The following is a 17,097-nucleotide window of genomic DNA, read 5'->3' on the forward strand; positions in this document are numbered from 1 at the left end:
CCATTCCGTAAATCGAAATCAAATATCTTCGGGGAACATTGTTTCAAAGTATATATTATTTCAAAGTCTTGATATATAATAACAAAATACCAGATTGGCATACAAATTGACGTCAGTGTTTTTGATTAGAGACAATAGGAATACTCGTATGATTAGGGAAGCCTTGAACTAAGAGGATTAGGCGTAGGCTTAAAATTCTGTGGAGTGACGATTTCGGTTTTCTTTATTATATTATTATTCATTATATAATGAAAGTCATTATCTGATTGCCAATTATGTTTTTTCAATAAGCTTACGGCTATTTATATTTTACGTATTTAAATATACATATGTTTTATTTATTACACTATTTAGACAAATATCAATATAAGATATCAAATAGCAAATACTCTTTAGAAATACTTAAGAAAAATTTCATATAACGTGAACATGGTGAATCATTCCTTTATAATTGAAGTATCGGTAAATATGTATTCTTTTAAAGATTTCATAACTTTAAACAGTTTTCCATTGAAAAACTTTATCCATATATCGCAAAGCATAATTGTGATAAGAAAATACATCACAAATATTAAGCGAATTATTGAACAGATATAAAATTTATTTATAGTTATATTTGATCATAATTTACTTAACCCTATACACGAATAAACAAAAAAAGTACTATTATCGTGGAGACACATTGATAAGAACGCGTTTGTTCTTATTAAATTACAAATTGTTGTATCAACCAAGTATGATAAGAACTTGTTTGTTCTTATTTGAGCCGCAAATAGTTATATCACACTTCCAACACGCACATGAACGTGTTGGATGATATATTTTAGTATTTTGTTTAACTGGTCGCAAACTGCCGAGCACATAAACTCGTAGGTTGCCTTATTGTTCTGTTTGAAAATGAATACTCCAATTATTTTGTATGTATTTTAATCTTTATTTATTTTTATTAATTTTAGACATGTGTTGTTAATTTTAGACATGTGTTGTTACCCGATTCACGATTCAAAACTAAAGAGGAAGTCTTTTAGCTTAAACCCAACACAGAAGCTGCTCTCATGTCCCTAATCAAGCTTAAAGCTTACTTCATTCTCCTTTTGTTGCCAAACAGCTGATTACTAGTGTTTGACAACGTTAAGTAGATGAAGTCTTATGTAGATAATACAACCAAGATTTTACTCTAAGGAGATTTAACACACATCTAACAATTATAAATGAATATAGTCCAATTGATAGTTGACAATATAGTTGATTCGCTAATGCTATAAGTGACGCTGGCGGGGTATCCCATTGCCAACATGGTTTTAGACACAACAGATCAACGCTAGGGTCTACAGAGACAATATTAAGAATCTCTCCGTATTCAATGACAATTAACCGTTGCCACTTCAAAGATCACATACTTGTGTTGAATACCGAATACAAGTTTGTATAGCGGACAGTACCACTCAAAATAACAACAGCATACGGAACAGTATCAGAGGCAGTTGTTCTTGTGATCTGTGACAACATTTCTATTGACCTTTAGGCTTATAAATAGAGGAAATGAGGGCGGCAGAGAATAATTTTCAGAGCATGAGGGAACAAAACATCAAGATTTAGCAATAATAATGGAATTTTGATTTCAGAGAAAGATGAATAGTATAGCTTAACCGGGAGATGAAATCATGTAACAAAAAAAACTTTTAAAAGATAACCTACTGTATAACCGAGCGTTCTTAAATAGCGTCGGATATTTTTGGAAATAGATATGCAAGAGTGAAAACCACGAGAACTATTCTTAGCATACTTTCTTTATATACAATATATAACAAAACAAAGCATCATTAAAAGAAAGCTGAATTACATTGCTCTCGAAATCATTATTTGAACGACGAAAGTGTGAGCGCAAAATCGAACATATCCCCGCAGGCTTAAACAAACGAAAAATATACTGGATGCTCTATCTTAAGGAAGTACATATTTCGGTGATTCTAAGACACACCTTTACTGTGACGAAATAGTCAAGATGTGTTAGGTATATCTTAACCTCATCTCCACAAAAAAAAAAAATAGTAGTTAGTAGTCGTTTTTAAATTCAAATACTAGGAGTTGTACTAAATTCTAAAGAAGACACATCAGCTCCGATATAAGATAGGCAGAATTCAGGCAGCAAATAAGATATAGTACGTACACATAAAACTTTTTAAATCTAAAATCTTTTTAAGACAAGAAAAACTCTGTATATATTAATGACTAATTAGACCAGTTTTAACGTATGACTAAATTTTGACGAAACTATCCCATGATAGCACAAATCGTATTCGCTACAACCACGAATTAGAGAACTAATTCGACAAGCAGAATGTAACACAATCCATATGAACCGAGAACGATCAACAATACAAGCATTTGTAAGAAACCTAATTGGATCTCGAATAAGAGGCAGACCTGGAAAGTGGTGGCTAGGTGATCATGAAGAAGATTTAATGAACCTACTCGAGAGCGATTGGAAAAATTTAGCATCGTATCCAGTTAGATGACAAAATTTGTTTGAGGAAGACCTGGTCCACCCAGGACTGTTATGTTAAGAAAGAAGAAGAAGTTACTTTTAAACAGCAGAGAAATGGGAAAATTATATAGTTGGCACGGCTAAACTTCAAAGTATGTAAGAAGTATGTATGAATACAAAAATCACAAATATATGAAAATACTAAAATAGAAAAATTAGAAAATGTTTGATATGCATTGGATGGTATAGTATTAAAGTTTAAAGAATCTTGGCTGTAAATCGGGTCCATACATTACTGGTTTAAAATGGGAACCTCAGGTTTTTGTTGTAATTGAACCAAATCATGACCCTAGCTCCTATATGCTTTACAGTAAAGTAAATCAATGATTTAACATGGAGTTTCACCAAAAGTTTATATTTAAAATTTATGTTTATACAAGAATTTACATTCTGAATCTTTGTGATAACGTTTCTGATAAGCAAAATTTTTCTATTTTACAATCCATACCTTGACCACTTTTATCCATTCAAAGACGAAAACGTGCAGACCAAATTACTGTTTAAAGTGCATTTAATTGTTCATGGTATCACATGTGATAAATTTAATGATCATGGAAAAGTTATTTGCTTAAGTGCACAAGAATGGAGCTGCATACCCGTATAACATTACTTACATTTCAGCTACTGCACAATTAACAAATTGTTCGATTAATTTGTGAAAGTAGAATTTTTATACTCGATGTCGACAGGGTGCCAGTTGCATAATTTGCAAAAAGTGAACACGATATTAAAAAAAAAGAAAATTCAAAATAAATGAACACAAGGTAACCCAGGCTATTGCTAGAAGACATAAAATCAAATACCAGTACCTTGGAGACCAATAACCAAAACTGGTCTAACTCCGAAGAATTGTGAAACGTTGAGATAATAACTCAACAGCAGCAAGAAACTTAGTTGCCTAACGACACACGACTAACGAGTACGTGCAAAGTCTAGGATATAAGCTTGTGGCTTAAGCTCCTTTAACGACTTCCACTGCGAACTACTAAACCTGCTGCAGTTATTGCCAACTGCAAGTCCGTATTGCACATGCACTCGTCTATGACCAAATTTGTCCAAATGGCTTTATGAAAAAATATCTAAGCTTCCAAACATTTGCATAAAGCTACTCCGTACATACGGGTACCTATGCATGAATGTATCTGAATACGCCTGAATGTGATTCGGCTACATAATGACGAAATACTTAGTAAACATGTTATGTTTAATGTATTTGGAGCAAAATCGTATCAGTTGTAAATTTATTTCAATTTATTAATTTTTAATGTAGTTGCTTTTATGATTTCACGAGGCATTTTTCAGTTTTCGATTTTATCTGCTAAACGTGTTTTGGCATAAATTGCCAAACCAAATTGGCGCTTATCGATGTGATGCGACGTGTGCCTTACGTAGTTGATTTATCGCGGAGTTTCGAGCGGATTTGCAATCATTTCCTGTTTTCTTTCCTGTCTCCAAACTCAAATGTTGGAATTATTGCTCTCAATATGGAAGTCAAGGTCAATTGATGACAACAAATGAAGTGAACTATATATTCAATTCATATGTTAACAAAATGTAATGAATATGAAAAGCTGCTAAAGACTTAAAAATCAATAGTTTCCTCATAAAAGTGCATTGTGTATCATCATAAGTATTATGATGATTCCATCGATAAGTATTATTATTCTTATAAATAAGTTTCACACTTAAATATTATGAACTAACGAGAGTACTAACTCCTCATTTATAGAATTACCACATTGCTTTGCTGATATGCTGATTACTTAAGTCACTTCAGTAGTCGGCGAATTTTTATTTACATGACATTTTCCCCGATACTCATCGTACGAGAATCTTTCCATCCGATTTTCCCAGCTAAGACTTACAGGCCTCCTAATGCCTAACTCATGGCTGCGTTACACTAGGTGAGGGGCCTTTCAGGGATTCATGCACCTGGTTATATAGTTTACAGCTTGCAATCTTTAACGTTACCCCATCTTTTTCCTAAGTCAACATTTTCCTTCATTACCGGCCTTTAACTATATCTTTTAAGCACTTGTTAATTTATATTAATGAGTGAACGTTTATATTATAATCAATTTATTTATGCAGCTGAAACTACATTTATAAACTTTTATTAACTTAAATTAATAACATATCACAGAACAAATTAAACATATAATTAATATATTAAATGATTTATATACATTTTATATATTAATTACATAGGCAATTAATAAAAACAAAGATTTTATTAAATTAAATTAAGGTTTTATTATTATTACTTACTTCCTCAGTAACATTGTTTACAGCCATTAAACATTTTTCATCTTAAATGAGCTGATTTATTGATAATGAGCTCATTTATATAAAGGCACTTTGTATGGTAAATCATCCTCATTAGTGGCTGTAATGAGAAAAACCTCGTAAACGAGACAGTGTTAATGTGCTATTAGATGAATTTGGATTTTTAAGTATAATATTATCAACATTAATATTCTTAATATTTTGTCTATTTTGGTCAAATAGCTAGAATCTTTATTGTTCATTACTAAGAGGTTTTTTAGTGGGTTATATCATGTTACCACTGCCTCAGTTAGGCAGTTTTGCTCATTAAGGCAGCTAATGACAATAATTTACCACGCAAGAAAAGAACGAAAATCATAATCGGAGGTTTAGCAAGGTAAAGTTACCAGTCTAGAACCTTTAACAGTTACCTGATGGAGACAACACGGCATGGTAGGCTTTAACATTACACCATGTTATGTCTCTTTAGAAGGTAACCAAAATTTGCATCCTCATGGTTGTAGTTCCAGCCAAAGGACGAAGACGGTAAAGAAGAGCAGGAGGGGAGGGCACTCATGGCAAAACTGACAAAACTGGTTGGTAAAATTGATTTTGAATGCTGAACAAAGCGCATTTCATTAAATATTGTGACTATTGATCGCGTTATATGATCTGATTTCGTTTTAGTATAGCACAGCGGAAATAAATAAATATTGTAACTACAGATCGCTTTATATGATCTGACTAAGTTTCAGTATCGCTCAGCGGAAATACAACAACACTGGAGATCGCTTTGCAAATACTTGATGATGCTGAACCTGTGAAGCAAGCTATTTCATATATAAATATATTATTAGCTAGTTCTTTATTTCTCCCTCTCATCACTTTATTTTTTTTTATATAATACAGTTACTCTATTAGATTAATTATAAGTTAGCTCCATGATTGTAATTAGAAAATCTGGAAAAATACAAATATAAGAATTGAATTAAACAAGAAAGGATTTGTTTCTAAATTAACTTGGCATAGCAAGAATATCAGCAGTCATTGAATCGGAGAATCAAACTCAAGTTGTAAGTATAAATTTTCTTGTAGGAACCTTGGCTGCGGCTGAACTATCTCAGCTATAGATAGCCCCACGTAAAGGGGTTCATTAGACTACACTATATCAAAGAAAAGTACGTCGATTTACTACTCAGAGTTAAGGTGCAATAACAAAAACAAAACAAAGTACATGAGGGTTAGAAGGACAACACATAAGCGAATTTCAGAACCCATTCAAGTTGTTGAATTTACTTTTAAAGAAGTTAAAAGTGCAAAATACCTGGATGTCCTCATTAATAGGGGGGACACCCCAGGGGCGGAACTTTGAATTTGACAACAGCAGATGAAAACCAAATCAGAGCTTTCGAAAGGAAGGCACTAGGAAACATTTATGGTCATATCTGCTGTAACCGCAAAAAACTGCGTCCGTGCAAAAAAATTTCGCAAAGTCGTAGGGCTTAAAATGGTTTGGACACGTCATGGGAATGCCAGATAATAGACTACAATAGCAAATACTTCACTCCACGCCGTATGGCTCGACAACATGATCGACAACATCAGAGAAATGGGTATCCAAAATTGAAGGTCTAAAACAACATGCAAAGCAGAAAAGAGAAGCTGGTTGATACAGCTTAATCTCACACCGACCTATAGAGGTGATGATGATAACAATAACTTTGGTTAAGCATTTTGTTAAGCATTTTGTATCATTTGATTTGATTTGGTGCTGCTCAAAACCAATAAGCAATTGATATATCTTGTAACTGATTTATCTAGCTATTAATGCTTGCAAAATCATAGCCGAGTCCACTGCTATATCATCATTTCAAAATTTGTCATATTACCAGCAGTTTAAACCAATCATTTTTAAATAGAAACAAAAATGGGTCCAGTTTTTTATTGCGGATGATGAGTTGTATATGAGTGATGATAAGATTAAAGAGCCAAGAAGAATACATATTTGAAGATATAGAAATATTTTAAATTTTTAAGATAAGCCTTGAGATCAGCATGATTATAAAATACAATTATATGGAAATATTAATATTACAGAGTTATTCATTTTATGGATTTACAAGTATATATAGAAATGCAACACACTTGAGGATGTGATTTCCATGATATTTTTATTTCAATATATCGTGGAGCCTTAATCGTCCAGAGTTTGATAACTGCCGTGTAAACACAAAAAAAAAACAAAATAAATATATGTATATGGTTCTTAAGATTTATATCCAATAAAATTTATTTAAAATGTTTAATTTAATATAGTTTTTGTATATTAATATAATATAGTCCTACAACAAAATATGAAATATAGTTTTCATCATTCAATGTCTTGTCTGTTGCATTTGTTCGGTAATTGGGAAACTGTGCTCGGAATCAATTTACAGTATAACGTTATTCTATTAGTGCAATTTAGTAGTAAAATGTTAAATTTCAATAGGATACCTGTGAGACCTTACATCAAGCAAGCTTGTACTTTCCTTTTGTATAAATTATTTCTCCGTTTTTTACACCTTCACTTAAGCACTTCTTTAAAGCATAAAGACGACGATTAGTTAATGAAACTTGGAAATAAAGAAAATAAGCCTCAATATTCTGCATAGAAACTCCATCTTTCTCGGTAGGTACATACAAGTCAGCCAGTGCTTCATACAGCATCTTGGAAGTTTTCACCGCAGCTCCCTTTTGAGCCTTTTTTGGTACGCGATTGTTTTGCTTTTTGATAACGGCCGCAGCTTTGGGCTTTTTGACACGATTCTTCTTCACAATTGCTTCAGTTTCCTTAGTCGTTGCTGCTTTGGGCTTTTTGATGCGGTTTTTCTTGACAGCTGTTTCAGAGCCAGTTTCCTTAGTCACTGCTGCAAAAGGAGATTCTCCAGTTCCAGTTTGCTTCCGTTTTTGCTTTTTGATAATGGCCGCAGCTTTCTGCTTTTTGATGGGATTCTTCTTCACAATTGCTTTAGTTTCAGTTTCCTTAGCTGTTGCAGTAAAAGAAGATTCTCCGGCTTTGTTAGTTTTTATTTCTGGTTCAGACTTCTTACCGCGACACAACTTCTGCACTGCAACCCCTTCAGTGTCACCGGTTACTGGTCTAATGCACCGCTTCTTACATGCTGGTCCCAATTGATGCCCATTAGCAGCCAAACGCTTAATTGGTCCCTTTAATTTTAATAAATGAATGATATATTAGTGCCTTTAAGAAAAATTAACTCACTTGTGTATTTTCAATCTGCGGGGTCGGTTGCTTCCGAACCTTAGCAGCGAACTGACGATTTTGTATTGCTGGTATTCTAGGCTTTTTAAACGGAATTTGAATTACCGAACTCATCGCAACTAATTTTAAGTTGAATATATTAATTAGCAAATACAGAAATTTTCAAATACAGAATTATTCAAAAATTTTCTCTCCATAAAATATATAATTCAAGCTCAAAAAAAAAATATCTGATAGAAAAAGAATTTCAACATAAACCAATTATATAGAATTTTTTTAGTTTCAAAGCCTACTCATAAAATTAAAATTCTAAAATCATGTAATTTTAAAACTAACTTTTTAAAGTGACGTTATCTGAATGTAATAAATTCCGAAATTTATTAGTCGATTTTTATTGATGTATCTATCAAGAGAAGAATGAGACTTATTACTTAACAAATTGCGATCGGAAAACTTGTCATCCCTAAGCAATTGGTCTAACACGTACTCAGCGTATATTCTACGGTTTCCATGATCTATATTTTTTATATGTGAAACTTTATATCAAACAGATGATGATTTATATGACATTTCTACTTAATATATGTCACCGAAATATATATGCCAATCAGGATTACAAAATATATGTACAATTATTATAGAAGATTATTGTATTTGTAAAAATTTACATATAAAATAAATTATCTATACCTATGTAGAGCGCAACTATAATCTTGTTACCAAGTACAGAATAATCCATTTGAACTACACGCAACTACAAGTTTCTATTTCTGAACCGGTGACAGCACATCGTTCAAATATCGTCTACTGATCTTATTATTGGTATGCATGTACAATAGAATAATAAAAGTTTCAGTTTTCAAGAAAAAATGTTGCTGGTTATGGGATTTCTTCAAAACAGTGTAATGAAGCTATACGGTAGCAAAATCACAAGTAGCCTTCCAACATCTAAATAGTATTAACTCCATTATGTCTTGATACAGAGCTTATTTCAGCTAAAAATACTGCTTATATGACAGCAGAAAATTTAGAAAGTTGAAGGTGGAATTGAACAAAATTCAGAGTAAAACCCTTCAATCTTCAAAAAGACGAGTTGCAAAATCATTAAAATATTCAAGTGTTCATTTAAACTCTTCTTTCTGAATGTATAAAGATTCTAAAGGTTCATATTCCTACAGTGATCGATATGTTTATTGACACATACATAATCCTAGTTTGTACCAAACTAAAGTATTCTGAAATGTTTCAATTCAATTGGTAAACTCTTTATTTCGCTATATAACCAATAAAGGCACAGATCAGCCCACATAAATACTACCCAACTATTACTATTTTTAAGCATATTTCGTATATAGGTATATAGTAGTGCTTCTATAGCTTTTATTTCACGACAAGAAAAACGAACTTACCAATTTGTTCGTTTTCTTAAATAACTTACCGAAAACAGAACACCTTGATCAGCTTACGAAACTCGATGCCAATTCAATAACGCTTCCCATACTTGTTCTTGCCATTTACGGAAGAAGAGGGATATATGATTATTTTTCGCAAAAGGCAAATAGGAATTTGTCAAATTAACTTGGTTAAGCAGTCACATGCGGCATAATGTACAGATTTCATATCTAGAAATTTGGACTTGATCCACAAGAACGGGTAGAAGTATGTAAATATATAGGCTCTTACATAACACTGGACTAAAGCAAGACATGTCATCATATTGGTCGTGCGTTATTGAAACTATTGTAGATCAGGTTTATAAGCAAAGGTGATGGATTGAAACTTATGTGACAGTCCGGTTTCATACAAATTCAAGTTCAGGCATATACGACCCCTTTTCTTCAATTCTTATAATATAAGAATATATAATATTTCTTTTATATTATATAATTTCTATATTTGAATTTCTGTCATATATTTATATAATATTTCTACAACAGATATAAATCAAGTATTTCATTTTGCCAACCTGTCCACCTGGTTGAATAATACTTTTCCCCCTAAAGAGAATCTATGCTACATAGAATAACCCATATCCCCACTTCTTTTTATGTGTATTCATATATGCACCAGTCATAACACATCATTGATATCACGACTCAACAGGGACCACCGTTTTTCTGGGCTAGAACACCCAACAGTTGATCTCTACTAAGCTAATGGTTAGAATGGGAAGAGGAGGAAAAGGGGAAGGGGTAGAGGAAGGTTTCCAGCTAATTTTGAATTTCCAGCTTGCTTTTCAAACTACAGTTTCTATAGAAAAATTTTTTTATTATTATAAACGTTGCCGTGAGAGGAAAAATAATTAATTATTTTTTAAATATAAGGCAATAACATTATTTAGTAATCCACTGATTAACTTTGGCTTCTAAAACAACCGTTTATTGAATAAGTATGAATTGTTTACACTTTCCATGCCACAAATGTCCAAAAATGTATTAACCAGGAAACCAATTTGGTCAATGTGCGATGTTTGTTGATTGATTTACAAGTTTTTGTATCTTTTTGTGTTAATGACAATACTTTTCGGTTGTTTTTTGATAGGTAGTTTAAATCACTGAAAATTGGTAATGTTTTAATTGAAAAGACGTTATCGTTTAAGCAAGGTTAGATTACCGTTACTCTACAAGTTATTTACGTTAAAGGCTTTTCGGTGTTTTTGTGGCTGTGATGCCTGAATTCTGAAGTAGTGATGCAAAAACAAGACCGTGGATCTATGCTAAGTGAGGTTATGTGCTTTAGCTACTTATCACTTCTCTAATTAATCATTTGATTTTAAGATCAATCTATTCCGATGGACATATATGGTTTAACAGCAAACAAATGATTGCACAAATGATAGCCACAAAAACCAGTTACACTCAATTAAACTCTTTTTTTCTGCAGTTAGGAGTAATTAATTTTTAAAAGTAACAATAATGATTTATTTATCATTGAAAGAATTCAATTTAAATTTTTTGTTCTCAAAGTTACTAATTTTTTCAAGCCATTTACTTAGCCATTGCTTAATCAGCTTAATTATTTATTAATTTATTTCGAAAACGTGTCTCCGCATTATCCGCAAAGCCGAGATCAGTATCAGCGATTTTTGTATACGGAATGTCGAACTTCGTGGTAATTAATGTTTTTCCTTTTAAGAAGTATTTATTCAGTGCTCAGTGCTTCCAATTCGCTTTGTGTGAAAGGAAACTAGTGCACCAATGGCTATTAACGGATTTTGAGACTGCAGAAAAGAATAAATTAAACACATTAACAAAGTAATTAATTGGTAACATTATATATATATATATATATTGAATATATCTGCAAATGCAAATTAGATTTTAAATTATGAGAAATCAATATGCTAGACACAACATTAAACAGTCGGTAGTTCGAATTTGAATTGGCTGGGCAAGTTCAAGTATTCGTTGAACGAAATTGGACTCATTAATGTAAAATAAGTAGAAAAATAATAAAATAACATTTTAAGTTGTATGAAAAAGTGGGTTTTACCTGTAGTAAAAATCTTTCAAAAAGTTAATAAATTTTTACGTCTTAATGTCTTGTAACTGTGATCAGTTATTATGGGTTTGGAGTACATATGCTAAGGATTTGCACTGGTTTTCACCAAAATTTTTTAATTACTTCACTTACAACTAATGTCAACATTAGTAACATGTAATGTATGAGGTTACAACTACAAAGTAATATAAAACAGTCCACTCTACATAATTTTATCAATAGCAAAAATTTTTGAAAATTACATTTAAGTTTAAGGTAGTGATGTCTTCTAATCACGATTTGCACTAGCCTAGTAAGTACACTACTCCAATTTTATGTGCAAGGCAGTCTAAAATACTTAACTTAACAGTCAAGCATTATATATTAGATATAAAGTAGAAAGAAATCCATTATTTTCAAAATAGCTGGTTTTAGTTATCTGTATTATCTGTATCTGTTGTATAGATTTGATCAAGTTACGCTAGATAGCGGTAGAAAGCTGAGATTTCGTACCAAATAAAGGTTTTGACAGTTTGGTAATTGGTTGTCAAAGAAGAACACTAGTCACACGACAAAACGCCGTATTTTAAAGTTTTTCTTTGATAAATGTGAAAACGCAAGCCACTTGGCTTGACATGTAATTAATGTTTGTAGCCCTCATACTGTAATAGATAATTATGCGCAATTTGCTTTCGTTGAATTCATTCCGGTAATGTCGATGACAAAGATCCACCAAGTACTGGAAGGCCAATTGTCAATAAGGTCATGGAAATTGTCGAGTCCGATAAGTGATCGTCATGTAAGCATTGTTTCGATTGGTAAAAGCTAAAGATTGCTCAAAAACCATTTGGAATAATCTCGATGTATGGATGCCATACGAGTTAACGTATAAAAACACCACGGACCAAATTTCTATCTGTGAATTGCTGCTGGATTGCAACAAAATAAACCGATTTCTGAAGTAGTTGATGACTGGTGCCGAAAAGTAGTGACTGATCACTAACGACAACGTCAAGCGAAACCGGTCGTGGTTGAATCACGTTGAGCCGGCTGAAACGTTGACGGTATTAATAGCCGTGATTGACGATCATGAGGATTTTGTTGTATGTTTGATGAGATTGGCAGTAAATTATCTACTAAAAGCTACTCACCTACGGCAAAATACTTAACTCGAAACTTTACTGTCAACAATTGGATTTCCTTCCGTGTGATGGAAGCAATCGTCCAGAACAGAAACTGCCTGCTTTGGCCAAAAGGAGAGAAATTATCAGGACAGCACCAAAAGCACCGGGAACTTGGTTGGTAAGTTCTTATGCATCCACCTTATAGTCTAGATCTGGCACCTAGTGACTACCATCTGTTCCTGTCCATGGCAAACAATGGACGATTTTTTTGGTGGAAAATTCGCTTCAAGAGTGGCTTGTAAACATCGAGTGTCTCAATTTTTTGAGAGTACGGACAAAGACTTTTAAGAAAAAGACAATAAAATTACTTTCAAAATGGCAACACATTATTTAACAAAACAGCGCACACTGCAAATATAATGGACTCCTTTTCACTACACTTGTTATATTATATTATTCTAATACTATTATTATTATTGTTTAGTGTATCTAAAGAAGATACTATTAACAAAATTAGTTATAGGTTGGGTTAGGTTGTACCGGCGATCCAAAGGTATTTACTTAGGGTTATAGGCTCATTGTGTTATCGTAAAAGGAAAATCTCAGAGATTTCAAACCACCTTGAACCTTTGGCAAAGCTTATAACATAAACAGTTATAACAATCTTCATACTTTTCCACAATTTGTGGTCAAGTATCATTACTTATCATTTTATTTGTGGTATATTTACACTAATACATACACTTATGTATATATGTATATAGATATAAATGTACTGTATAAATAATTTAAACTAAGATTAAAAACGATGACTTCATGCAATTTTTTTCGTTGTTGGAACTAAAATGTTCGAAATGAACTAAAACAAATAATCGTTTAAACGAAATATGTAGCTCAGTTGATTCGAAACTAATGCTCTAAATCGCTGAATGTGATAATTTTTTCACAAAATAACGAATTTTCAAATTCAACAAAAAATAATTAAAAAGGCGAAACATTAGTACAAGAATTGAGCTTAGCCGCGGCTACGTGATTTTGCCGATTTTGGCAAGTGCCGCAAAGGCGTGTTTCGCATTTGCTGCTTTGTGGTTCAAGGAACAGCACAATTGTTACCAAACACTTAAAAGGAGAAACAAATCGAACGGAAGAAAAAACACCGTAAAAACTGAAAATATCTCAAGATCTGTTGGGCTTTGTTTTAGCACGTTTTCATTTGCTTTTGACGTTTTGCACAATTTCTGTATCTAAACTTTTTATCTCAGTTTGAACTTAACATAGCGAAAAACTGAATTTTGTACTTCGCGCCATGATTTATTTTGTAAGAGCATCGAAAGGTATTTGGTGGGCCTTTTCGGTGAGTCACCCTCTACCCGTATCAGCTGAAGTAGCTGCGTGCGAATCTGGTGCAAATGAGTCGAACGATTCAATTTTAATTAAAAATACATTTTTAATTAAAGTCGATTTTATGAAAGTTAATTAGCAGAAAAATTAAGTGTTTCTATGTAAATTTTGACACTAATACTCGATAAATGAATGCTTGCTGGCTTGGCTCATATGACAATTATTTTGCTTTAATCTTAGAAAGGTTGTAAGACTTTGAACAACAAACAGTCAAAGCGCTAAGCTCAAAAGAAAAGTAATTATAACAGCTCCAAGATACAGCGAAAGGTACTTCGGGGCGACCTTGTTGTATGACATGACAAAATTCGACTGCTGAAAATCAAGCATGAAATCAGTTCAAGTTCAATCACATCATCAAAATATTTCTCAAATTGATTTTTGTTCCAACAGAAACCAAAACCGAAATCGAAAACGAATACGAATACGAAAACGTTATGTCAGTAAATCGATTTTGCTGTGTACGGAATTTGTGCGTATTTAGAGCAAACAGTCGTAAATGGGCGCACTTTGACCACAAACAATGGAAATGTGGAAATAATTAAAAATTATTAAGAAGTAAAAGACAAAACAGCGCCTGCCCTTGAGTACACAATACAGCCGAAAAAGATCATTTAAATTGTTTCAGATACTTTCGAGTACAAGAAAAAGGCGGTGGCTGCAGGCGCACAACGTGCGTAGCTCGAAATTGAATTTTGGTTTTCGTGAAGCATCTCAGATACATTTTATTTTAATTAAAATCAAACTCGAACTTAAAGATTCTAATTTACAATCAATCGAATTTTCATTAAATGACTGTATTGAATACTTTGGTATAATTCTTAATATATTGTAAAGCTTGTGAACCAATTAATTACAGAAGAAGACTCCATTCACAGCATTCCCAGCTAAGGCCATTACTTCCAACAATTTTTAATTCGAATTAACAAATGTTAATTAAAATTAAATTCTTCCACTAAAAATGGCTCAAGAACAATATAATTAATAAATTAGACACATTTCCACAATAACTTACAGAATTCAAATTTTTTTGGTTAATTTAATTAAAGCTGCTTTACAATGAAAAATAGTATTATTTTTTTTTGTGTGAAGAGAAGGTTTAAAAATACCTGACGCATCGTCGTCACAATAGTGGTGTGCCCGGTTTGCACGAACTAAAAACAATCCCCCTCATCTGTCAGACCGTTTCTAACTTGGAAGGAAGAAAGTATAATAGTGAGGAAACTTTTAAATGCAGAAATTTAATTTATAATCAAGTGAGTTTTTGGCTTATTGAAAAGGGGTAGTGCACTGCGATCTAAAACATCGATTGTGCCTCTTAGTCAAATTAGAGTGTTTCGGACTTGGATAAAAACTCCAATCCAATTAAGGGACACAATTAATCTTTTAGATCGCACTACACTACCCCTGTTCACAATAATAATAATAAAGAGTTATAAAGAGTTCAAAAGTTATTGAAATACGAACTAAGATTAAAGTAAATTAAGTTTATAGGTTGACTTTGGGTGTTAACACGCAAATTTACGTTTTAAATTTGACCGGGTTCAACTTTTGAAGCTTGTAATCAAAAATTATGAACGAACAAATAAACTAATAGATATATTCAGATACCACTGATGATGAATATCTAACTATATTCAGAATAGCTGTGTGAGCAAACAAGTGTTCACTTAACTAAAGCTTAAGCAACTTTTATATATTTATAAATATATGAAAATATAAAAATTTCCTCACTATTATCCTCTATTTGAAATAGATTTCTTGTCATAAGATAAAAAATAAATTTTATGTAGAAATTAATAGATCCGTAGTACAAACGAACTCCGTTTTATATATCCGAAACTGTTGAATTAATTTTTTTGATACATACTTGTGATAGGAGGCTTAGAAGTTCCGTTTTATTTCCATTTAAAAATTATTTAAATTCACCATATAAGAATTAAGTTTATAAACTTTAATAAAATAAATAAAATGTTGTTTTTAAATTTTGTAAAAATTTCATTAATAAACAATCATGCCTACTATATTAAATAATAGTATACCATTACGTTATAATACTAGACTCGTTTGTTTACTTTAATATATTTTTTAAAGAATAATGTATTTATTTTTTATATATATATTAACCAAAAGTCAAAATACCGCAAGTCTTCTCAAAAAAATTACAAATAGCAATTGTTTTATGAACCACAATATGGCAGATCAGATTAAATTGCTGTAAATCAATATATCAAAAAGGTCAATTTTCCAAATTGGGTACTACAAATGTAAACATTTTTGATAAACTGATTGCCCATGCTAACACAGTGAATAATCTAGCTATAGCTCTTAATGTAAAACTACGACGTACAGCACATATGAAAATAAAGAAAGCAGATTTGAAATTAAGGGAAATGGAATGGCTCACTGTGCGGAATTCGAAATTAATTTCACATAACAAGATTCTCCTATAAAATAACATCTTAAAATCGTTCTGAGATTATGGAACACAGCAATGGAGATACGACCGTAAACGAAACCTAAATTTAGTCCTAGGCTCTTAAAATTAAGCTTATCGAGGTATTATCATAGCACTATGGTATATGCTGATATATACATGTGTATATGTATGCATATATATACATATATATATATATATATATATCAACGAATCAATTACGGTTTTGGGCTATTTGGTTAATGAACACTGACTGTGAGCTTTACATTTGGCAGGCTACGTGTTGGTATTTGTAGTCTCAAAAAATGCTCAGCCACAAATTCAATTAATTAAATAATATAAAAAATTTTTTGTTGATGTAGTTCACTACTTTTCGAAACCTCTCAATATATAATATATATGTAATATACTTATATAATAAAATGATAGTTAAAGGAGATTTTAAGAACAAGAAAATCAGGATTCTATAGGCTTTATTTCTTTGAAAGGCATTTAGATGCTTCCTATACCACGTATATGCTTTCTGACTTAAATAAGCTTAGATTTCTAAGTACTCAGCCTCTTTTTCTTAACTTTCTTC

At 31.9% G+C, this 17,097-nt stretch overlaps 3 protein-coding genes across 3 annotated transcripts in view; 1 reads left to right on the plus strand and 2 right to left on the minus strand.

Annotated features, from left to right (window-relative positions):
• The window catches only part of LOC119676881 (laccase-4-like), a 472,379-nt gene that overhangs the window by 271,590 nt on the left and 183,692 nt on the right, over positions 1-17,097 (plus strand). The window lies entirely within an intron of this gene.
• The window catches only part of LOC119676888 (chymotrypsin inhibitor-like), a 188,254-nt gene that overhangs the window by 82,031 nt on the left and 89,126 nt on the right, over positions 1-17,097 (minus strand). The gene's annotated exons all lie outside the window — the stretch shown is intronic.
• Positions 7,124-16,024, minus strand: LOC119676882 (histone H1-like). The gene is made up of 4 exons (XM_038088140.1): positions 15,951-16,024; positions 8,079-8,197; positions 7,310-8,023; positions 7,124-7,263 (listed from the first exon to the last, which is right to left on the minus strand). The coding sequence occupies exons 2-3, from the start codon at positions 8,190-8,192 to the stop codon at positions 7,325-7,327; spliced, it is 813 nt and encodes a 270-aa protein (XP_037944068.1). The 5' UTR covers positions 8,193-8,197; positions 15,951-16,024; the 3' UTR covers positions 7,124-7,263; positions 7,310-7,324.

Source organism: Teleopsis dalmanni, chromosome 2, assembly GCF_002237135.1.
Source record: "Teleopsis dalmanni isolate 2A chromosome 2, ASM223713v2, whole genome shotgun sequence".
In the NCBI taxonomy this organism is placed as follows: Eukaryota; Metazoa; Arthropoda; class Insecta; order Diptera; family Diopsidae; genus Teleopsis; species Teleopsis dalmanni.

Bases quoted from the DNA above. Each gene is read 5' to 3' on its own strand.
- LOC119676882 (XM_038088140.1), bottom strand. From the start codon at position 8,192: ATGAGTTCGGTAATTCAAATTCCGTTTAAAAAGCCTAGAATACCAGCA. The intron at 8,024-8,078 runs GTGAGTTAATTT...TTAAAATTAAAG, and splicing joins CGCAGATTGAAAATACACAA to GGACCAATTAAGCGTTTGGC.